Genomic DNA, 24388 nt, shown 5'->3' with positions numbered 1-24388 from the left:
ATAATTCTTAAATAAAAAAAATTTTGCATCTTTTTTTGAGTGCATTTATGTGTTTGGTATTCTTAGTAGTTTCTGGCAGCTTATTGTAATATGAAGGCTTTCACGACCGGGTGACATATCTTCTGGTAAACCTTCCGGGATGTAAGGTCGTGGTCCATGAAACTCACCGGAGGAGAAACACCCCTATGAAGATGTCCAGCGCAGCTCTGGACGAAACGTTAGGAGCTAAAGAGTTTCATGGACCACGACCTTACATCCCGGAAGGTTTACCAGAAGCTTATTGTAAATTGTTGTACCAGAGTGAGAAGCACAATTTTGAGATAGACTTTTGCTGGAATAATTTACATTGATATTTTCCTTAACCTAGTATGTTGCTCATGCACAGCAGTGTTTTGGATAAAGAGATTTTCTTTCTTCGTCATACTCTTTTTTACAAAGAGCACAATCTCTAGTCTATAAATACAAGGACGAGGGAGACTATTTAAATCTCTGAAGAAGGCTTACAGGAACTTCCATTGTTGCTTTTTATGTTATTCGGATTATTCTTTTTTGTTTTCTGAATGTTATTGTAGCAGGAGGAAAATTTCCCCAAATGATAACACCATATCTTAATAGTGAGTGTATCCGATAAAAATACACGCTTTTACTGTTTCAAGAGTTGTATTTCTCTATAGTACTTTGATTACATATGTTAATTTAGAGAGTTGGTAGTTTAAGGATGTTATGCGAGAGCTTCACTGCTTACAGGCAAACGCATAAAAACTTTGCCACAGAGACATTCTGAATTCTGTGGTTGTTAATGTGAATCGGTGGCTTTTCAGTATATTGATTTTGGTGGGGCTGAAAGTTTTTTGTGGTTTTAAGACGAGCCTGTTTCTATAGAGCCATTGGAACTTCATCTGTGATGACACCTTCAGCAGTGGTAAGATCTTTACTATTTTTCGCATAATAAGGAGACTGGTCTCATCTGAAAATAGTACTGCTTCCGCATTCTTTACGCACGGGGGAAGATTATTAACACATGAGAGCAGATTATTAATGCATACTAGAAAAATAAATGGTCCTGGATAGAGCCCTGTGGTGTATAGTGTTATCGTGGCTGTGTCTGACTTCTGTAACCTGAGATTGATTACTTAAGTCGGATTTCAGCCACTCATTTGGCAGACCTCACACACCATAACACTCAAGTTTTTTAAGAGTATAGTATGATCTATAACATCAAAACCGCCTGTTAAATCTAAGAAAATACCTGAAATTTTGGATTGATTGTGAACTGCACTTATGATGTGGTTGACAAGATGAAAAGTAGCAGTCTCAGTGTAATGTTGTGCTCTGAAACCATGCTGGCATACTGATTAGCATGTTAATAATGACGTGAGACGGAGTAATTAGGACACAAGATGAGTCAGTTAGGTGTGACTGAGTGTTACAAGCAGTAGAGGATTGTAGATACCAATAACAAACGCGTATTTGGTGCAATGTGCAATAACATATTACCTGTCGCAGTGGTTGACGACAGTGTTATAATGACTTATGTTTGGATTACACATTTTTCAAGATCAGATATCTTTCAGCAAAGAAAACCTAGTCTTGGGAAAGTCTTTTGGCAATGAAATCAAGGAAAAAATATGTGCTCTCTAAATAAACCGTCATGTGGTGGTGCGTAATAAGCAATGTCGCCAGACTGATGTAACGTTATTGTTCCTTACCAAGTCTTTGTATTCATCGTGAACCTTTCGATATTCTTCTTCGTGCTCTGTGTCTCCTGTATCGAAAACTGTAACAAGCAGAATGCCTCAGTTGCAATTCCCTAATTATCAACTGTCATGTACAAGCACAACACAAAAATTACTTATAATACTAGTCATAAATACGTACTTTAAAGTGATGTCTATTGCAATCATGCTTGCTGCGCATTACTAACGGAAACAATTCCGCTATTACCAAGAAATCGACTCATCTGTTTTCTGTTATTGTCCATTCTGTCAGTGAGAACGGCAAAGTTAAGTATCTCTGTTAGTCCCTCATATTTTTATATGCAGTTTTGTGTCAACTTTTACTTACTAAATCGAAACATTTATTGGTTCAAGGATCAATGTTAACTGCAAGTTAAACAATGAGGACGATTTGGTAGTATAGGTTTAGCTTACTAATCAAAAGATTAAGTTTCACACGACTTTTTTTTCTTACACAGCGTGAGTTTCACCTCTGGGGGACTTCACGTATTTGAAAAAGGCTGAACTGCAAAGCTCCATCTAATATTAAAAATCTCCAGGCTGACAGGCTGTGGTCGATATGTAAAACTTTCTTCGGACATTTCGTCTCCGGTTGCAGGGACATCCTCAGATGCGAAGCGGCGAACTACATTCAGAACGCGAGAAAGCACGGAAGATATTGGTTAGACGACGCCACGGTCGAACACTTGATGCCGGCTAGGAGACTATTTCTGGTAGATACAACATTCTCGATTGAAAAATACTCGATCGTCATTCTGTCGATGCAAAGTTGACACACTTTTTATCTAATTTGACACCTACCTCTTTTCTGTTAAAATTATTACAGTGTCTGTAAATCTCAACAGGCTCTCTGAACAACGGGCACTGCAGACTGCCATTAAAATACCAGATAGATGGTATCGCTATGCTGATACTTCCGTAGTACGGACACGAAGTGCAGAAGAGTTGGATGCCTTCTTGGAACATCTTAATAGTATCAACAAAAAGTCCAGTCTGCTATGGAGACGGAAACTAACGGGCAACTTAATTTTTTGGATTGGACTGCAATCAAACGTGTGGACGGTATGTTGGGCCATAAGGAATATAGAAAAGCCACACGCACCGATCGTTACCTTCATAAAGATTCTAACCACTACCCAGACAAAAAAAGAGGTGTTACTTAAACCTTGGTGGACGGAGCCTTCAGAATTTATGAACCGTTTTATTTACAAGACGAGCTCAACCACCTACGTTTGACCTTTAAGAAGAAGGGTTATTCTAACAATATGCAGATCGAGCTCTTCTCACCAGCGAGAGAATCAGGATCAACGAGGAAGAACGGCCTCCCAACGGAATAGTTTTTCTTCCTTTTATTAGTAAGACCACACATCGCATTGGGAAAGTCTTTGGCAAGTACAGAGTTGAAACTGTTTTCAGGCCCAGCAAGAAGCTAAAAGAGCATTTAAGAACAGCAAAGATTATAAGACACCATTTGGTTTATATAAAATTCCTTGTAGTTTTGGGCTAGTGTATATTGTTACCACGAAAACAAGTGTTAATACGTTTTTAGTGGGACATCAGAGGAATTGATGTCTGCCGTAGCGGATCATGCTTACAAAGAGGGTAATCATGAAATAAAATTCAGTGAGACGAACATCATATCTAGGACACAGCATTAGTATGCGCTTGTTTAGATAAGCTATTGAGATTTAAACACCATGATCATTTTAACAGAAAATAGGAAGGTGTTAAATTAGAAAATATATGGATTCGACTTTGCACTGACAGACTGAGGATCGATTACTTTCACTTGAGAATGTTGGCACTACCAGAGATAGTGTCTTAGCTGACGTCACGTGACGCCTCTATACTGCATGTACATTGAGGTGACAAAAGTCAGCCGGCCATTGTGGCCGACCGGTTCTAGGCGCTCCAGTCCGAGAACCGCACTGCTGCTACGGTCGCAGGTTCGAATTCTGCCTCGGACATGGATGTGTGTGATGTCCTTAGGTTAGTTAGGTTTAAGTAGTTCTAAGTCTAGGGGAGTGATGACATCAGATGTTAAGTCCGATAGTGCTTACAGCCATTTGAACCATTTTTTGACAAAAGTTACGGGACACCACCTAATATCGTGTCGGACATCCTTTGTCCCGGCATAGTCCAGCAGCTCGATGTGGTGTGGACTCAGCAAGCCGTTCGGAGTCACCTGCAGACATATCGAGCTACGATGCCTCTAATGCCTTCCATAACTGCGAACGTGCTGCCGGTGCAGCATGCTGTGCACCAACTGACCTCTCGACTACGTCCCATAAATGTTCGATGGGATTCATGTCTGGCGATCTGAGAGGCCAAATGCCAAATCATTCGCACGAAGTGTCCAAAACGTTCTTCAAACCAGTCGCGAACAACTGTGGCCCGGAGACGTGGCGCATTGTCATCCGTCAAAATTTCATCGTTGTTTTGGTGTATGAAGTCCATGAATAACTGAAAATGGTCTCTGAGTTGCCGAACATTAGTATTTCCGGTCAATGATCGGTTCAGTTGGACTAGAGGACCCAGTTCATTCCATGTAAACACTGCCCACCTCGTAATGGAGTCACCACTTGCCAGTTCATTCCATGTAAACACTGCCCACCTCGTAATGGAGTCACCACTTGCTTGAACAGTGCCTTTGTAAGCGTATTGTCATATCACCGGCTTATTTGTGGAGTATCTTTGCGGGCAGCCGCGTCTGCAGAGTCGAGCGCGAGACACGGAACTGTGATGTGTAGTGTGTAACTCTGCACGTGAAGACATTGTTAGCATTGAAGTTGAAGTGTTGCTATAAGTGTTACTACAGTAAGGTGATAAAATAAGTAAATGATTCAGAGGAAAGTGCGTCAAGAAGTAATTTAAAAATGAGCAGTGCTGCTGATAACGTATTTGTGTATCCTCTCGTTGCGTGTCGTACCGCACAGTATCAATCATCCGCGTCGTGTTCCGTCTCTCAGAATGAACTAATGTGAATCAGCAAAAATTAGTTACCACAAAGAGTACAAACAAGTGCGAGTGTCTTGTAGCCAGCGTGAGGACGTGCGTTCGATCATCGCGTTTCCGAATTATCAACAATCAGTCGCGCCGCGACGGTTACGCGCAAGCTCGTACAACTCAGAACTGTGAACTGTAAATTTAACTTTGTGAACAGTGTTAAAATATCATTACTAGTGTCAAAGAGGACTGGTACCAAATATCTGTGTATGCGTGACGATAGCAAATATCCTTCAACTTTCCCCACAGAAAGAAATCCGGAGATGTCAGATCCGGTGAACGTGCGGGCCGTGGTATGTTGCTTCGACGACCAATCCACCTGTCATGAAATATGCTATTCAATACCGCTTCAACCTCACACGAGCTATGTGCCGGACATCCATCATGTTGGAAGTACATCTCCGTTCTGTCATGCAGTGATACATCTTGTAGTAACATCGTAACATCGGTAGAACTATTACGTGGGAAATCAGCAACTTTGCACCATTTAGATTGCCATCGATACAATGGGGGCCAATTATCCTTCCTCCCATAATGCCGCACCATACATTAACGCGCCAAGGTCGCTGATGTTCCACTTGTCGCAGCAATCGTGGATTTTCCGTTGCGCAATAGTGCATACTATGCCGGTTTACGTTACCGCTGTTGATGAATGACGCTTCGTCGCTAAATAGAACGCGTGCAAAAAATCTGTCATCGTCCCGTAATTTCTCTTGTCCCCAGTGGCAGAACTGCACACGACGTTCAAAGTCGTCGCCATGCAATTCCTGGTGCATAGAAATATAGTACGGGTGCAATCGATGTTGATGTAGCATTCTCAACACCGATGTTTTTGAGATTTCCGATTCTCGCGCAATTTGTCTGCTACTGATGTGCGGATTAGCCGCGACAGCAGCTAAAACACCCACTTTGGCATCATCATTTGTTGCAGGTCGTGGTTGACGTTTCACATGTGGCTGAACTCTTCCTGTTTCCTTAAACAACGTAACTATCCGGCGAACGGTCCGGACACTTGAATGATGTCGTCCAGGATACCGAGCAGCATACATAGAACACGCCCGTTGGGCATTTTGATCACAATAGCCATACATCAACACGATATCGACCTTTTCCGCAAGTGGTAAACGGTCCATTTTAACACGTGTAATGTATCACGAAGCAAATACGTCCGCACTGGCGGAATGTTATGTGATACCACGTACTTAATACGTTTGCGACTATTACAGCGCCATCTATCACAAAGCGAAAGAAGTGGTCCAACTAAAACATTCATATTTCCTTACGTACTACACGAATATGTAATAAAAATGGTGGTTCCTATTTTTAAAAAAACGCAGTTGATATCCGATTGACCTATGGCAGTGCCATCTAGCGGGCCAACCATACCGCCATCTGGTTTCCCCCTTCAAGCTAGAAGAGTTTCGTTCTTTGTAGTTTTTTCGTTTGATGCTTATTTAGTGAGATATTTGGCCCGGTCACTATCAATGGATCACTCTGTATATTCGGTGTTTCCTCGATTTCTGACTGCAGTTCACCGCGTGACCTCTGAAGATCTCTCCCGCAGCAGGAGACGAAACGTTAGGGGAAAGTCTACGTATCGGCAGGGTCTATCAGCCCGGTAGTTTTAAGTGAAGTTAATACCGTCCGTCAAAGCCTGCATTATATGAACCCATCTGATAGATCGTATTTTTTTTTTCGTGGCTGTCTTTTTCGTTTAAACGATATCCGTGACTGTCTTCTTCGTTTAAACGATATCGAGAATGTTACTGCGAAAGAAGAGCGTCGTTCGTCACTGCAAAGAATGCCAACTTATTTGAGATCCCTACGTTAGTGTAGACTATAAAATAACTGCGCTGCTTCTAATTTTTTTTTTTTCGTTTATTGACTGGCAACTGGACACTGTCGCTCTTCAGCTGACAGCATTCATAAAATATGCAGACATAGTTTCTAAAAATTATAAAATACGTGCATGTTATTAAAATTATTAAACTATTCGTTTGTACAGTGAAGATTATAAGTGAACCATGATTGTACACAGGGTAGACAAAATAAAATAGGCCAGAAATAATTATGAAGAGCAGACTGAAGTTTAAGAGAACCGTACGGCTGTATCAGTGTGGAAGAAAGTGGGATAATATATTGAGAAAGAATGAGAGAAGTTTGCTATTCATTAAAGATGTGGGTACTGCGATAACGCACAACGCAGTAGGTAAGGCAGTCGACATCTCTAAAGAGATCTCTAAAGAGATCAATCAGAGTTTTGGAAAGACGAACACAGGTATTAGGAAGATAACTGTGAAGGAACCTTGGGTAAAAGAAGTACTTCAACTTATCGACCGACGAAGAGAGTACAAATATGCTCAGAAAAAGACAGCAATACAATAATATAAAAATCACCTATGGGTGAAATAAATAGGAAGTGCGGGGAAGCCAAGAAGGAATGGCTGCAGGAAAACTTGAAGAAATACAAACAGAAATAATTGCCAGAAGAACTGACTCGACATTTAGAAAAGTCAAAACAAATTTTTGTCAGATTAAAAGCGTGGGCGGCAATACTAGAAGTGGAATGAGAATTCCCCTGTTAAACACAGAAGAGAAACAGGGCAGAGGCCGGCCGTTGTGGCCGAGCGGTTCTAGACGCTTCAGTCTGGAGCCGCGCGACCGCTACGGTCGCAAGTTAGAATCCTGCCTCGGGCATGGATGTGTGTGATGTCCTTAGGTGTGTTAGTTTTAAGTAGGTCTAAGCTCTAGGGGACTGATGACCTCAGAAGTTAAGTCCCATAGTGCTCAGAGCCATTTGAACCAAACCGGGTAGATGGAAAGAGTAGGGATGAGCAAAAAAACAGAGATATATCAAAATATCAATATTTGTTATAATAATATCGATAAATACCGCCGATATCTAAATTATAGGTATATCAGTTTATCGTCATCATACAGTGAGCATCGAATGTGGTATTATTTATTGTCTATCTTTTCTTGACTAATGGGCACTATAGTTCTTATCGCCAGATTTCCTGTCCATTCCAGCTACTACCAATCTTTGCAACGTAACAGTAAATGTCTTAGAATGGGCTAGATTTAATTCATATTCAATACTACAAAAGTGCAAGAGATTTGAACATGAACGTATCTGAGTATTCATTAAAGTTTGTTATCTCCGTGCGTCATTTCTACCACTGCAAATAAAAGATATGAGGTGCAAAACGAACGTTTGATGACAACACTGTTGGGAATGGTGAAAATTACCACTTCCTGCTCCCAACTATGACGCAGAATGTGCATTCACCTTACCCCCGGGGTACCCGGATCAAGAAAATATAGACGCGCTGTAAAAGTAACGCAGACTCGGCATAAAAGTCACACACATTACTGCACTGGTATTTAATGGAAAATGGACTCTTCTGTTCCGAAATTTTTGTGGTAACACGGCATTTCATGGGCAGAACACAAATCAGAAGCGTTTCACTCAAGAGACTTCTCTCGCATAGCTATGGCCAAGGGTATCGATATTTCAAAATATCGATATATATTTGCCCATCCCTAGGAAAGAGTACGTTTAAGGGGTCTACGAGGAGAAGGAAATGTGTGATGACGTGATAGAAGAAGAGTCAATATGGAAGAGAGAGGGGATCCATTATTAGAATCAAAATTTAAGAGATCTTTGAAAAACTTAAAGTTAAATGAAGCAGAATGGATAGATAACATTCTATCGGAATTTGTGAAATTTATGTGTGTATGTGTGGGGGGGGGGGGGGGGGGGGAGGGGGGGGGGGAGTGGCACCCAGACGACTATTGAACTTGGTGTCTATAATCTAAGAGACTAGCGATATTTTCGGGAAACATCATGCACACAATTACGAAGAGAGCAAGAGTTGATGATTGCGGGAACTACTGCACAATCAGCTTGTCAGCATCGAAGTTGCTGCCAAGAATAATGGAACTGAATATTGTGGATCTGATAGATAACGATTATTTTCGCTTTCAGGGAACCAGAGATGCGCTACTGATGTTGTGCTTAATAATGGAAGTTAGACTGAGGAAAAATAAAGATATATTCATAGGCTCTGTTGACCTGAAAAAAGCATTCGACAATGTAAATTAATGCAAGCTGCTCGAATTTATCGATTTTATGAGAAAATTGGGGTAAACTATAGCGAAATACGGGTAATATATAATTTGTACAAGAACGAAGAGGGGGCAATAAGAGTGGAAGACAACAAAGTGCTCGGATTAAAAAGGGAGAAAGACAGGGATGTAGTTTTCTCTCCTACCATTCAACCTAAACATCGAAGAAACAATAACGGAAATAAAAGAAAGGTTCAAAAGTGGGATTAAAATTCAGAGTGAAAGGATACCAGTGACAAGATCTGTTGATGATGTTGCTACCCTTAGTGAGGGTGAAGACGAATTAAAGGATCTGTTCAATGGAATGAACAGTCTAACGAGTACAGAATATGGACTGAGAATAAACCGGAAGAGTACAAAAGTAATGAGAAGTAAAGGAAATGAGAGTTGCGAGAAACTTAACATGAAATTTGCTGAACAGGAAGTAGGGGAAGTTAAGGTATTCTGCTACCTAAGCAGCGAAATAACCCATGGAGTACGAAGTGAGGAGGGCATAAAAAGCAGACTAAAACAGGCAGAGACGGCATCAATATTTCCACTCATGGGCGGAAACAATACAGCGACAGTGAACCGTTCATACTTTCCCTCGTATCTCATAAACGGTTCAGTATGTCGAAACTAGATTACAGCAGACAATAGCATACAAAGAGGAGATTATTCTACCGTATGGTTAACTTGCAAATATTCTTACGTACCGCAAATACAAGGAATTACAGATTGTTTCAATGGAATAATGTAATTTTTAATGACCTTCAATAGCTGGTGAAATGTGAATTGTTCTGGGTTTACAACAACATTAATGAAGAAATTACTCGATTTATATACATACCGAAAATGGGGCTTATTCTCTCTTCTCACTTGTTCTCAGTCGCTGTCTTGGGGATCTATCAGAACTGCGATTTTATTATCGTGTTAGTGTGGTGCAGCTCTGTAAACCCTGCTGTGTGATAGCGAAAGATGCCAATTTTAACATTGCGTAGTAAAAAGCAAAGTGTAGGTGGTGCTCAAAGTTTGCCACTGATGAGGCTTCTCTGAACGAAAACAAGTGTAACATGTCTGGGGAGAATAAATCGCTTTCTCTGCTGTAATTTAGGCGGAATCGTGTAACCCGGTGTGTTTTTAATGATGTATACCTGGGATTAGAAATTGCAAAATAATTTCATTAGTGTACTTCAATGATACGAGAAATATGACACCTGTTCACAGCACACAGTGCACCAGCTTTTTGTCCCTATCCCCATTCAGAGTGACCTTTTGAACTTTTCAACCTCAAACACCTTTTGCTAAGTTGAAGATATAATCTATCTTCATCTTGATAAGTAATTGCAAAGGGCTCCTAAAAGGAACTAATCATGTTTTTACGAAGAGCACTATGATCCTTTTCGGCTGAACAAAAGTAGTTCTCATTGAGAAAATACTACTATTTAGTAGCTCTGAAGCTAAGATCACTCTGACGAATTGCAGTATTCTGTTGAGTAGTCTCAGGGTGAGTCAGTTTAGTTCTTCTCTCTGTACGGTTATATGAACAAAGAAATAATGTGCCGTTTGGTGCAAATTGCTTCATGTTTCTCAGATTACTGAAATGTAAAAAAATGATCTGGTTAAATTCAGTCCCGATCGTTCACTACTGAAAATATTCTATGCTGAAGGTTTCCGCTGAAATTTCAACAGTGGGAATGATATATTTTCGTCTGACGTGTTTTTTTTTTTTTTTTTTTTTTTTTTTTTTTTTTTTTTTTTTTTTTTTTTTTTTTTTTTTTTTTACAGGGAAAGCATCACTAGTGGCGAGTTTGGAGACCACGGTATTTTCATCGTGGGGCAGTTTTGAATTTGATACCAAATACCCCATTAAGCTGATGGCTTCAGCGGCCAGAGGCTGCAGTCATGTGTGTGTGCGTTGCGTTTGCTCGCTCGCGCGCGCAGGTGTGTGCGTGTGTGTGTGTGTGTGTGTGTGTGTGTGTGTGTGTGTGTGTGTGTGTGTGTATCTGTCGTCTATTTTGGACAAAGGCCTTGTTGACCGAAAGCTTATATTTTGATAGTCTTTTTGTTGTGTCTATCTGCGACTTAGCATCTCCGCTATCTGGAGATAAGTTTAGATTAGTGGTCTGCGTGTGGCTTTTATGCCTACTCGAATGTTTCGGTGTAAGTAGTTCCGTGAAACTCCGACAGATGTCAATGTAGTCGCTTTTCACACAGGGAACAACTGCATTCCACTTTTCTCACGCTCGTTCGAGCATGCTATGCTCTACTGGCCTGACCGTCCATTCTGGGAAGGGGGAAAAATTCATTTCTCCGATTTTCACGTTGTAAAAACACTTTATGATGTACAAGACTACACCACATTGTTTTATTAACTTACTAGTTGAGTACCCGACGCTGCGGGGATACGCATTTATTTCAGTCTTCTATTCGTCCATCCCCTCTTTCCCTCTCTGTCCATCACCTCCAGCCCCTTCTCTGTGCCTGCACACTCTCTGTCGATCTCCTGTCTCTCTGTCAATCTCCTCCTCCCCTCTCTGTCCACCCGCTCCTTCCCTTCCTTCCCTTTAACCCTCCACATCCGTCTACCCTCGCAAATTCCATTATCTCCTCCCCCTCCCTTCGTCCATCCCTCCACCGTCTCTCTGTCCATCCTCCCCTCCCACTCTCCCATCTCACCTACTCCTCTTCCCTTTCTCTGTCCATCTCCCCCTCCCCCCTCTCTATTCATCTCCTTCTCTCCTCTCTCTGCCTTTCTCTTCTTCCCTCTATATTTGCCTATCACCCTTCTTTCATTTTCCCTGTCCAACCCCTCCTCTCCCCTATCTCTTTCCATTTCCCCTCCCCCTCTTCCTGTCCTTCTCCTCCTCCACCCATCTGCGTCTTCCTTCCCCCTAGCTGTCTGTCCATCGCCTCTTCCGGGTTCTCTCTCCGCATTATTGCGTTCAACCCAACAGGACGCTAGTGGCTGTTTCCCCACAGTATTTCTTTCCATATCGTAGCTAATATGTGTATCAAACTTGACTGGAATCGTTCCAGGGATTTAGGATGAGCTTTTTACCCGTTCCCTCGCCAGCATACGTAATTTCACACGTATTTGTACAAGTATTTGTACAAGTATTTCACCTGTATCTCTAGCCAATTTCGGCTTGCAGTAACATTTGGACGCAACTCAGGGTTTATGACGTCGTAGCTGTTGAACTGTACAATTATGTAATTTTTTATGTACATTCAGTGGCATATGTCGATATTGTCTGTGATATGTGTGGCGATTAGAGTTGGTAGTGAAGAAGCAATAAATTAAAATGTCATGCATGATGCTGTAGTTTTTCACTCATCTCGTATAAACACATCAAAAAAAGGTTTTGCATCACCCCAGTTCTCAGACCTCCTGAAGATAGACGTTGACTGCGGATATTGTATCACAGACACAAGTCCCTTTGACTGTTCAGAGAGGTCACTAAACCCGTCCAGACATGTAAATAACTGTGCATGAGCAGCGCCTATTAGACGGAGGGGGTCCGACAGCCGATCAGTTCCAGACGTTCCACCAGGAAGGAGGTACACGGCTCGTGTTGTCTGTAGTTCAACCATGCCTAGACGGTCAATACCGCGGTCAATCGCGTCCGCATTGTTACTTCGTGTCGGGAAGGGCTCTCAACAAGGGAAGCGTTCAGGCGTCTTGGAGTGAACGGAAGCGATGTTGTTCGGACATGGTGGAGATACAGAGGGGCAGGAACTGTCGATGACATGCCTCGCTCAGTCCGCTCAAGGGCTACTACTGCAGTGGATGACAGCTACTACGGATTATGGCTTGGAGGAACCCTGACATCAACGCCACCATGTTGAATAATGTTTTTCGTGACCACAGGACGTCGTGTTACGACTCAAACTATGCGCAATAGGCTGAATGGCGAGGTCCACCTTTGCAACCACGACACCATGCAGCGGGGGGTACAGATGGGCCCAACAACATGCTGAATGGACTGCTCAGAGTTGGCATCACGTTCTCTTCAACGATTCAACCAGACAATCGTCGGAGACGTATTTGGAGGCAATCCGGTCAGACTGAACGCCTTAGACACACTGTCCAGCGAGTGCAGCAAGGTGGAGGTTCCCTGATGTTTTGGAGTGGAATTATGTGGGGCCGACGTACGCCGCTGGTGCTTATGGCAAGCGCCGTAACGGCTGTACGATACGTGAACGCCATCCTCCGACCGACAGTGCAACCATATCGGCAGCATATTGGCGAGGCATTCGTCTTCATGGACGACAGTTCACGCCCCCATCGTGCATATCTTGTGAATGACTTCCTTCAGGATAACGACATCGCTCGACTAGAGGGCCAGTATGTTATCCAGACATGAATCCTGTCAAACATGCCTCGGGTAGACTGAAAAGGGCTGTTTATGGACGACGTGGCCCACCAACCACTCTCAGGGATCTACGCCGAATCGCCGTTGAGGTGTGAGACAATCTGGACCAACAGTGCCTTGTTGAACTTGTGGATAGTGTGCCATGACGAATACAGGCATGCATCAATGCAAGAGGACGTGCTACTGGGTATTAGAGGTACCGGTGTGTACAGCAATCTGCACCACTACCTCTGGAGGTCTCGCTGTATGGCTGTACAACTCGCAATGTCTGATTTTCATGAGTAATAATAAGGGCGGAAATGATGTTTATGTTGACCTCTATTCCAATTTTATGTACAGGTTTCGAAACTCTCGGAACCGAGGTGATGCAAAGCATTTTTTAATGTGTGTTATCTGAACTGTGTGGAACAATGATGTAATTTTGCTGCTAAATTCAGTCTTATATGTCAATACTGTCTGCAAAATGTGTAGTGAATACATTTACTAATGAAGAAGTAATAAACAAAATGTCGTGCTTCATGCGATAGTTTTACTGCTTGAACAGCGAATATGTAGTAAGCGACAGATATTTTTTGCTTTCATTATTTTTTGTGGTCACTGCGAGAAAAAGTTTCGTAAATGTTTGAGATTACATGATAAATTTCTTGGAAGTCACTAAGTTCCGTCGTTCTCAAGTACTGAATGACTAAATATGGGCATTTGCACGTCATGGGCTACACTACACCCCCCCCCCCCCACCACCACCACACACAAACACACACACACACACACACACACACACTCTTTTGATAGGAAGCTGGTTCTTACCCCCACAGCAACGATTTCTAGGCATTAAGTGATAAACGTACCAAGTTGAAGTCGGTTGAGTGGACATACGCCCATTTTTATAATAAGTATGGACTTTTACAGCAGAATTTTTATTTTTCTTGTGTAAAAATAAAACTGGTTCTTTTCATTTCGCATGAATTTTTTAGTTCTATAACGTTTGTCAATCAGTGGTTAAAAAAGTCTTATTTTTCACACAAAATAATGCGGTATCTTAGCTCTGTGATAGATCTTATTTTGGTTTAGCCATGAAGTATAAGTCATTTAATAAGTATCAGAACACTATGCGGGGCAAATACGCGTCATAAACATACCTGCGCCGAAAAGAGATACGTACGAAAACGAAGATGAACATATATCGGTACTCTAATGTTTCCTTAAGCTAATCTCAAATGTTTCACTCTTCAACTATCTGTCTCTTCCCGTCCGTGATTCTGGGTGCACATACTGCGTGTATGTCAGACAACAATATGTATTTGTGTAGAAGCTTTTACAATATATCTTCTGGAAAGGGAGTCAGTTTCTTTCATTTCTAAATCGTTTAATCCTAAAAATGATACGTGGATACACCATAGCCTGCAAACTTCGAAACACATGACGACATTATATATGATTGTACGAGGGCAGTTCAATAAGTAATGCAAGACATCTTTTTTCTCGGCCAATTTTGGTTGAAAAAACCGGAAATTTCTTGTGGAATATTTTCAAACATTCCCGCTTCGTCTCGTATAGTTTCATTGACTTCCGACAGGTGGCAGCGCTGTACGGAGCTGTTAAAATGGCGTCTGTAACGGATGTGCGTTGCAAACAACGGGCAGTGATCGAGTTTCTTTTGGCGGAAAACCAGGGCATCTCAGATATTCATAGGCGCTTGCAGAATGTCTACGGTGATCTGGCAGTGGACAAAAGCACGGTGAGTCGTTGGGCAAAGCGTGTGTCATCATCGCCGCAAGGTCAAGCAAGACTGTCTGATCTCCCGCGTGCGGGCCGGCCGTGCACAGCTGTGACTCCTGCAATGGCGGAGCGTGCGAACACACTCGTTCGAGATGATCGACGGATCACCATCAAACAACTCAGTGCTCAACTTGACATCTCTGTTGGTAGTGCTGTCACAATTGTTCACCAGTTGGGATATTCAAAGGTTTGTTCCCGCTGGGTCCCTCGTTGCCTAACCGAACACTATAAAGAGCAAAGGAGAACCATCTGTGCGGAATTGCTTGCTCGTCATGTGGCTGAGGGTGACAATTTCTTGTCGAAGATTGTTACAGACGATGAAACATGGGTTCATCACTTCGAACCTGAAACAAAACGGCAATCAATGGAGTGGCGCCACATCCACTCCCCTACCAAGAAAAAGTTTAAAGCCATACCCTCAGCCGGTAAAGTCATGGTTACAGTCTTCTGGGACGCTGAAGGGGTTATTCTGTTCGATGTCCTTCCCCATGGTCAAACGATCAACTCTGAAGTGTATTGTGCTACTCTTCAGAAATTGAAGAAACGACTTCAGCGTGTTCGTAGGCACAAAAATCTGAACGAACTTCTCCTTCTTCATGTCAACGCAAGACCTCACACAAGTCTTCGCACCCGAGAGGAGCTCACAAAACTTCAGTGGACTGTTCTTCCTCATGCACCCTACAGCCCAGATCTCGCACCGTCGGATTTCCATATGTTTGGCCCAATGAAGGACGCAATCCGTGGGAGGCACTACGCGGATGATGAAGTTATTGATGCAGTACGACGTTGGCTCCGACATCGACCAGTGGAATGGTACCGTGCAGGCATACAGGCCCTCATTTCAAGGTGGCGTAAGGCCGTAGCATTGAATGGAGATTACGTTGAAAAATAGTGTTGTGTAGCTAAAAGATTGGGGAATAACCTGGTGTATTTCAATGCTGAATAAAACAACCCCTGTTTCAGAAAAAAAAAAGTGTTGCATTACTTATTGAACTGCCCTCGTATTATACTACATTCTTTATCACGAAAGAAGTAAAAATAACTCTGTTCTGTGGCGTCGATAGTTACGATGCCACAACGTAGGTGCACGCTCTCGTAAGTTGGCACTACGAGAGAAGACTAACTACGCCGACCACAGCGCCCTCTGGCCGACGCTGTGGAGCTCAGGGAGTGCCGTCTTGATTTCGGCATATTTCATCAAGAGCAGACGGCCTGGAAATATCGCTTCTTCTACCGAGTGGGATAGCTTGCTATTCAGACTTTATCTTAGTTACGTTCAGTTAAAGTTTGGACAGCAACGAGTATTTGTTAGCATTGAGATTATACAGAACAGTTATCCTAACTTCACAGGATTAGACATTGACTACGGCTTCACACCTACATGCTCATCCTAGCCAAAGTTATGTATGCATTTGACATTTACTTGTGTTTTTGACTCTATTAAAAGTGTTAAAGTTACATGCAGTACCGAAGTGCTTTACCTCCCCTGCTCCTATTTGCTTTCTTCACTTTCACAGAAGCAGTTCACAGGAGCAGACCCACGCGCCGCCTATCCAGGGGGGATACAAAATGTTCAAAGGAGAGTTAATATATCAATCGATTTAGATAGTTACAGTGGTAATCGTAAAGAGACTGTGGACGTGCCAACTTAGACGCATGCATTGCTGCTGGTAAAATTATTCGTCAGCCACACACACCGAAATAATCCAAAATAATCCACATTACTCGCACTCCTTACGGCGCCAGTGCTTAAATACCAGTATAGGTCCATAATGAACCATTCACCGTTTCTTCGTATCGGTCATTGTGAAATGACGCTATTTGTGAAGCAAGTGCTCTTGAGTTACAAATCTTGTAATGAAAAAGTGTGATAGTGTGCAGCTTACTGATGGATACACGTTAGACCACAAATTACTGAGAGTGAAACACAGCTGAAAGCACAAAATCGTATGCCAAATGAAAGTGACACTGATACCTGTCTGCTTCCACAGGCAAATACTAACTATTAAATGGGTCAATGCTACGACAGCAAGGCGATGAAGTTCGCAGAGCTTTAGTGTAATGTCAGACACTGCAATAGAGAAAAATAAATCTCTAGCAATCAATACAGGCCTAGTGTCTGACCCTCTTGTTATATTAATTGTTCATGTATAGAAAATACATCCAAATTTTTCTATCGGCGCCGGCCGGGGTGGCCGAGCGGTTCTAGGCGCTACAGTCTGGAACCGCGCGACCGCTACCGTTGCAGGTTCGAATCCTGCCTCGGGCGTGGATGTGTGTGATGTCCTTAGGTTAGTTAGGTTTAAGTAGTTCTAAGTCTTAGGGGACTGATGACCTCATAAGTTAAGTCCCATAGTGCTCAGAGCCATTTGAATCATGTTTTTTCTCTCGGCGAGGACCAATTAGGTTGGAGAATCGTCTATGGTTTTACAGTAGCTCACACGTTAGATCATAAAATCAATTAATTTTGTCCATTTTTATGACGTTCCAAAAATAGATCCACTCAAACGCTTTCTGCCTCTCCTTTCTTAAATGAATGTTGTATACCATTTCTTGTCGCCTGCTGGCAAGCCCTTCGATGTAGATCACTATGTGCGAAGCCATAAAATGTCTCTCCTATTTGAAATAGGCAAGACACTAACTAGTTCCTTTTCCAATTCTGCATCTAATACGATCCTTCCGATTTTCGGTCATTTAAATTTCGAAGGACAAGCTTCAGCCTTCCTAATGTATCTAACGTCGGCCGCAGTACGTTAAATATTATAGCAGCCTTCAGCATCCGTAGAGTCTTTATATTTCTGACTGCATGAATCGCCTTTGTCATATTTTTATAGTTCCATTTCTTGCTTTTTCTATGCGGAATATATTTTGGCTTTGTTCTCGGTATTATAGAACGAAAAAAGGAAAGTTAGTCGTATTAAATGGTTCAAATGGCTCTGAGCACTATGGGACTTAACTGCTGTGGTCCTCAGTCCCCTAGAACCAACTACTTAAACCTAACTAACGTAAGGACATCACACACATCCATGCCCGAGGCAGGATTCGAACCTGCGACTGTAGCGGTCGCGCGGTTCCAGACTGCAGCTCCTAGAACCGCTCGGCCACTCCGGCTGGCGGTCGTATTAAGGAAACAGTCCAAAATCCGGCTATAACCCAAATTTAGACGATACTTAATAGCCCTAATTTACATTGTGTAATTTTTAGATTAACTATAAAACGAGGAAAAATGGTAGCTATTACAACCAAAGGCATCCATAAGGTAAGGTTACCCTTAACATGACGTACTGGAGATGAGACTATTCGTAAATACAGAAACAATATGTAAGTATGAAAAAGTTTTAATATCGTTGAAACTGAGTTAATGTTGTCTACGATCACATGTGACAATGAACTGACGTGGCGGTTTTACAGATCAACTGTTGTGGTCTGAGGAACTTTTTAACTGTGTCCATATTTTCTTTGTTATCTAAAATATCAGATGCTACCACACAGGAATATAGGTGTACAGTACGAGGTGCATTCAAGTTCTAAGGTCTCCGATTTTTTTTCTCCGGACTGGAAAGAGATAGAAGCATGTGTATTGTTTTAAAATGAGGCCCCGTACATTGTCAATACGTCCCAGAGATGGCAGCACCGTACGGCAGATGGAATGTTACCGCCAGCGGCGAGAATCAGAACTGTTTTAAATACTTAAAATAGCGACGTTTTCCTTACTTGAACAGCGTGCAATCATTCGTTTTCTGAATTTGCGTGGTGTGAAATTCATCGACAGTTGAAGGAGACATGTGGTGATGGAGCTATGGATGTGTCGAAAGTGCGTTCGTGGGTGCGACAGTTTAATGAAGGCAGAACATCGTGTGACAACAAGCCGAAACAACCTCGGGCTTGCACAAACCGGTTTGACGACATGATCGAGAAAGTGGAGAGAATTGTTTTGGGGGATCGCCGAATGACTGTTGAACATATCGTCTCCAGAGTTGGCATTTCTGTGGGTTCTGTGCACACAATCCTGCATGACGTCCTGAAAATGCGAAAAGTGTCATCCAGGTGGGTGCCACAAATGCTGACGGACGACCACATGGCTGCCCGTGTGGCATGTTGCCAAGCAATGTTGATGCGCAATGACAGCATGAATGGGACTTTCTTTTCGTCGGTTGTGGCAATGGATGAGACGTGGATGCCATTTTTCAATCCAGAAACAAAACGCCAGTCAGCTCAATGGAAGCACACAGAGTCGTGTGAAGTTAGCACCCCTTTTTCGAGAAATATACCTTTTTTGCAGAGTTCTTGATAGATATGGCATAGTTCTAGAGTTCTTTGTACAAAATTTCAATAGTTCTGCAGAATTTAGCGAAGAAAACAACAATATTCGAAAAAATTTTCGTATCGAAAACGTTCTTTGGCAATTTCCGCAAAATGTAAATAAGTACAAGAGTTCTGAGCACAGTTCTGAACAGAGCTCCAAGAGTTCTTTCGAAAATCCAAGTAACGTTTTTTTGTGCAGCTAATAGTTTACGAGATAATTGCATTTTAATGAGAAAATCTTTTCCCTTACTGTGAAGTTGGCACCCTTTTTTTCAGAAAGATATATTTTTTTCAGAATTCTTGATAGATATGGCATAGTTCTAGAGTTCTTTGTACAAAATTTCAATAGTTCTGCAGAATTTAGCGATGAAAACAACAATACTCGAAAAAATTTTCGTATCGAAAACGTTCTTTGGCAATTTCCGCAAAATGTAAATAAGTACAAGAGTTCAGAACACAGTTCTGAACAGAGCTCCAAGAGTTCTTTCGAAAATCCAAGTAACATTTTTTTGTGCAGCTAATAGTTTACGAGATAATTGCATTTTAATGAGAAAATCTTTTCACTTACTGTGAAGTTGGCACCCTTTTTTTCACAAATGTATACTTTTTTCAGATTTCTTGATAGATATGCCATAGTTCTAAAGTTCTTTGTACAATATTTCAATAGTTCTGTAAAATTTAGCGACGTAAACAATATTCGAAAAAATTTTCGTATCGAAGACATTCTTCGTCAATTTTCGCAAATTGTAAATAAGTACAACAGTTCTGAGCACAGTTCTGAACAGAACTCCAAGAGTTCTATCGAAAACCCTATTAACATTTTTTTGTGCAGCTAATAGTTTACGAGATAATTGCAATTTAAGGAGAAAAACTTTTCACTTACTGTGAAGTTGGCACCCTTTTTTTCAGAAATGTATACTTTTTTCAGATTTCTTGATAGATATGCCATAGTTCTAGAGTTCTTTGTACAAAATTTCAATAGTTCTGCAAAATTTAGCGACGTAAACAATATTCGAAAAAATTTTCGTATCGAAAACATTCTTCGTCTATTTTCGCAAATTGTAAATAAGTACAACACTTCTGAGCACAGTTCTGAACAGAACTCCAAGAGTTCTATCGAAAACCCAATTAACATTTTTTTGTGCAGCTAATAGTTTACGAAATAATTGCATTTTAAGGAGAAAATCTTTTCATTTACTGTGAAGTTGGCACCCTTTTCTTCAGAAATGTATATTTCTTTCACAGTTCTTGACAGGTATGCCATAGTTCTAGAGTTCTTTGTACAAAATTTCAATAGTTCTGCAGAATTTAGGGAACAAAACAACAATACTCGAAGAAATTTTTCTATCGAAATCATTTTTTGTCAATTTTCGCAAAAATTAAACTGGTACAACAGTTCTGAGGACAGTTCTGAACAGAACCCCAAGAGCTCTATCGAAAATCCTAATAACATTTTTCTATGGCGATAATAGTTTGTGATAAATTGATTTAATGTGGGACACACTTTCTCTACAGAAAATATAAATATATTCGTACAACAGTTCTGATGACAGTTCTGGACACCACGTGAAGAGTTCTATCGAAATTCCTAGTAGAATTTTTTAGTGCAGGTAATAGTTTAAGAGGTAATCGCAACTTAATTAAGAACCCCATAAGAGCTCCTACTGTGAAGCTGGCACCCTTTTTTCAGAAATATATATTTTTTTCAGAGTTCTTGATAGATAAGTCATAGTTATAGAGTTCCCGGTACAAAATTTCAATAGTTATGCAGAATTTAGCGAAGAAAACAACATTGTATAACAAAGCTGATTCAGGAACCCTTTCCTTTTGATACAATTCTTCCTGTTGCCACAATAAATCACTTGTGCATAGATTCCAACTGTACTGATCATTACAAAAATACAACCATTGACCAGCGGCGCACATTTCTTGCAGCGTTGTACAAAGCATTCGGCTTATCCGCTGTGAAAATACCACACTTAACTCTATTTTAAAATTCACGGTGGATGGCTTCCGTTTATCTACAATGTCAGCATCTATCGAATTATCTTCATGCAAACGTGATGCCTGGATCACTCACTTCCCCTTTTAGGTACGGAGGAAACTAGAGTTCAGTCTTGTGGAAGTCAAGAAAGGAAATGTGGGCAGCCCTTCTTTTACTGATAGTAAACTCTAGAGAAATCTCCACACTTGTTTTTCTTCATCATGCCAACAAAAGAAAAACTCTCCCTTCATAGCTCTATTATCATTCCAGTACTAGTAAACCAGTTGTCCGCTTTCACATTTCGACCTGACTGATATATAGGTTTACACAGTCACAGAACAACATCAAATTGTTTATTGCTCAGTTGGTAAATCCTTCTGGTTGCAACACAGCGTATATTTCCAAATTGTACAGGTAAAATACTTAAGAATCCACACTTAAGAATCCATACTCGTTTGTTTTGATTGATACATATTGGCGAAATCTGTACCTTCCACAGAATCCTTCCAGCTTCTTGCCTACTGTAACATTTTCTCCAAGGGTGTAAGATTTGTGGTAGTTGCGTACAAACACAGTAAATATTTCCCGAATAGCTGTTAGCTTGTCTAATTGTCTCCTTTCATCACGAATAGCGCGACTGTAAAATCTAAGGCTCTCCAGAATAAATTTGAAACGTTTTATGTTCGTTTGCGAGGTGAAATTTTTCAATGCCATCACCATCAGTTCCACACAGATCTTCCAGGCTTTATCTGTTACTTTTGTTAACAACAATTAAAAACAAGAGACTGATGAAGGCTTTCAGTTCAATATCATCTATTGATTTTACCCCTCTCTCACACTGAAATGAGGCTTTGATGCTCTCAAAATTCTGATTGGAATACAAAACTACAATAGACAAATATCGTTATTTATGAGGTAATTACAGCATCACAAATGCTGCTTTGGCTGCACCTATTGGTACAGGTAAATTTCGAATAATATTATGCTCTTCGAACAATATGCTTCGAATTTCTTCAACATTACCTAGTACTTCCCACTTAAAATAATAAAATTCCTATAAAATAACGCAACCAGGCGCAGTGTATTAAACTGATATTTGACGTTCAGACAGCGGACACTGACTATTAAACAGTTCAAACAGAATTTAAGTGCAGTTTACATTCTGGATTAGCTTTGTACTACTTACTACGTTGATAAACAAATAAACTAATCGCTGAAATGAAATACGAAAGGGCACAGTGGATAAAAACGAGCAATCGGCTCATATCTCATCAAGAGAGCATTAGCGTCGATACTGAATCATACATACAACAATGAAAGGCACACATGAAGTGTATATTTTTAGAATCAGGAAGAACCAGATGAATTTTATCACGTAAAACAGTAATTGTTTTGAACTCTCATGACATCCTGGACCCACTAACAGCTAAAAATATGCCCAGGACCCTCATGGATGAAAGTTATATTGCAACATCACCAGCCGCTAGGATACATAAAAACATGTGCTGTGTGTAAAGAATAAATTTGAAATTGATGTCGTTAATATTGTTGCAAACATTTGTTCTAGTTAGAAAGGAAGTGTGGAAGTTTGATGAGTAACACTACAGCGAGAGTTAAAAGTCTTTACAATGTATAGAAATGCAAGTATATTTACTGAATATATCGTACAAACGAACTAAGTAGTATGTTTAAATCCTAATTCAATACATGACTGATAGAGGTGTTATAATGTTGAGGGGATACAGCATTAAAGTTAATAAGAAGTTCGAAATTTGTAAATAAGAGCCTCGTTTATTTGGTCCTCAATAATCCGGATTTCCGGTTTATCCGGATTCATATTTTGTGTCCCTTGGTATTTTTCTCTCTTTTTTCTTATAACACGAAGATGTGTAGTCGGTGAGGTACATAGGCTGCTTATCACCAGGCCGGTAATTTAGTCTAGTGCTGAGTGATAAGGAACTCGGAGTGTGTGAATGACATTGTTTCTCAAGTATTGTACATTAACAAAACGGTGTATTGATGCCCATCAAGTAAGTTGCATAGTAACCACGCGAACAGCACTCCACCACAGCTCATTGTACCTCTGGTGCGATTCTCGACAGGTGTGACACCATCTGGTTAGTGGCGCGTGTGAATGTATCTGCTCTCTCAGCCATCTGTTTGTTTTGCACTGACGAGCCTTCTCTCCTTGAATCATCTAAGCGTGCACATCCCACGCTTCCACCTACAGTTACTACAGTCAGTATTAAGAAGGTGTACTGGCATTTGTATAGTGCTGAACATTTAGACTTTTTGTATTTAGTAGAATATACATCCGGTTTTCGATTTTCGGTTTTCCAAAATAAAAGTGAGAATTTACGATCGTACTCATAGCTGTACTTCCAGCAGTACTTCATCTCCTGCGTTCCCAATTTCGTAGAAGTTGTCCTACGAAAATTGCAGAAGAAGCACTCCTGGACGAAAGGATATTGTGACGATATTCTTTGGTCACAGCCTGGGGTTAGAGACCCGGTCCGGCACACAGTTTTTATCTGCCAGTAAGTTTCACATCGGCGCACACCCACTGCAGAGTGAACACACAATCTATTTCATAATCTACTGGCACCATAAAAATGTTATGAGGGTTTTTAAAAGAACTCTTTTGGTGCTATCCAGAACTGGCAGCAAAAGGGTTGTGCCAATTTATTATAATGTAGACCAAGTGGGTCTCTCGAAAATGCTATTATCTCATTAACTGTTATCCCCACAAAAAATGTTATTACAGTTGTCGGTAGAACTCTTAGGGTCGTATTAAGAAATGCCGTCAGATCTTTTGTACGAATTTATTACTTTTACATGACAAAAGTGAGTCCCACATTAATTATCTCATATAATGTCATCGTCACAAATAATGTTATTATAGTTTTTGGTAGAACTCTGTGGGTGATATTCAGAACTGTCATCAGAACTATTCTACGAATTTTACTATATTAGATAAAGTGAGTATCAGATTAAAACAATTATTGTATAAACTATTATCGCCACAAAAATGTTCTTATCATTTTCAATGCAACTCTTCCGGTGCTATCCAGAACTGCCAACAGAACTGTTATACA

The 24388-nt window shown here is 41.0% G+C and overlaps 1 protein-coding gene across 1 annotated transcript in view; it reads right to left on the bottom strand.

The window, feature by feature from the left end:
* LOC124613233 (cilia- and flagella-associated protein 36) overlaps nucleotides 1-24388 on the bottom strand; it is a 148926-nt gene that overhangs the window by 30533 nt on the left and 94005 nt on the right. Inside the window, exon 2 of the mRNA XM_047141907.1 lies at nucleotides 1710-1777. Within this exon, the coding sequence (XP_046997863.1) occupies nucleotides 1710-1777 (68 nt within the window). The remainder of the gene's footprint in view (nucleotides 1-1709; nucleotides 1778-24388) is intronic.

The sequence above is a fragment of the Schistocerca americana genome, chromosome 4 (assembly GCF_021461395.2).
Source record: "Schistocerca americana isolate TAMUIC-IGC-003095 chromosome 4, iqSchAmer2.1, whole genome shotgun sequence".
Classification (NCBI taxonomy): Eukaryota; Metazoa; Arthropoda; class Insecta; order Orthoptera; family Acrididae; genus Schistocerca; species Schistocerca americana.
This window is presented reverse-complemented; position numbering and strand designations above follow the sequence as displayed.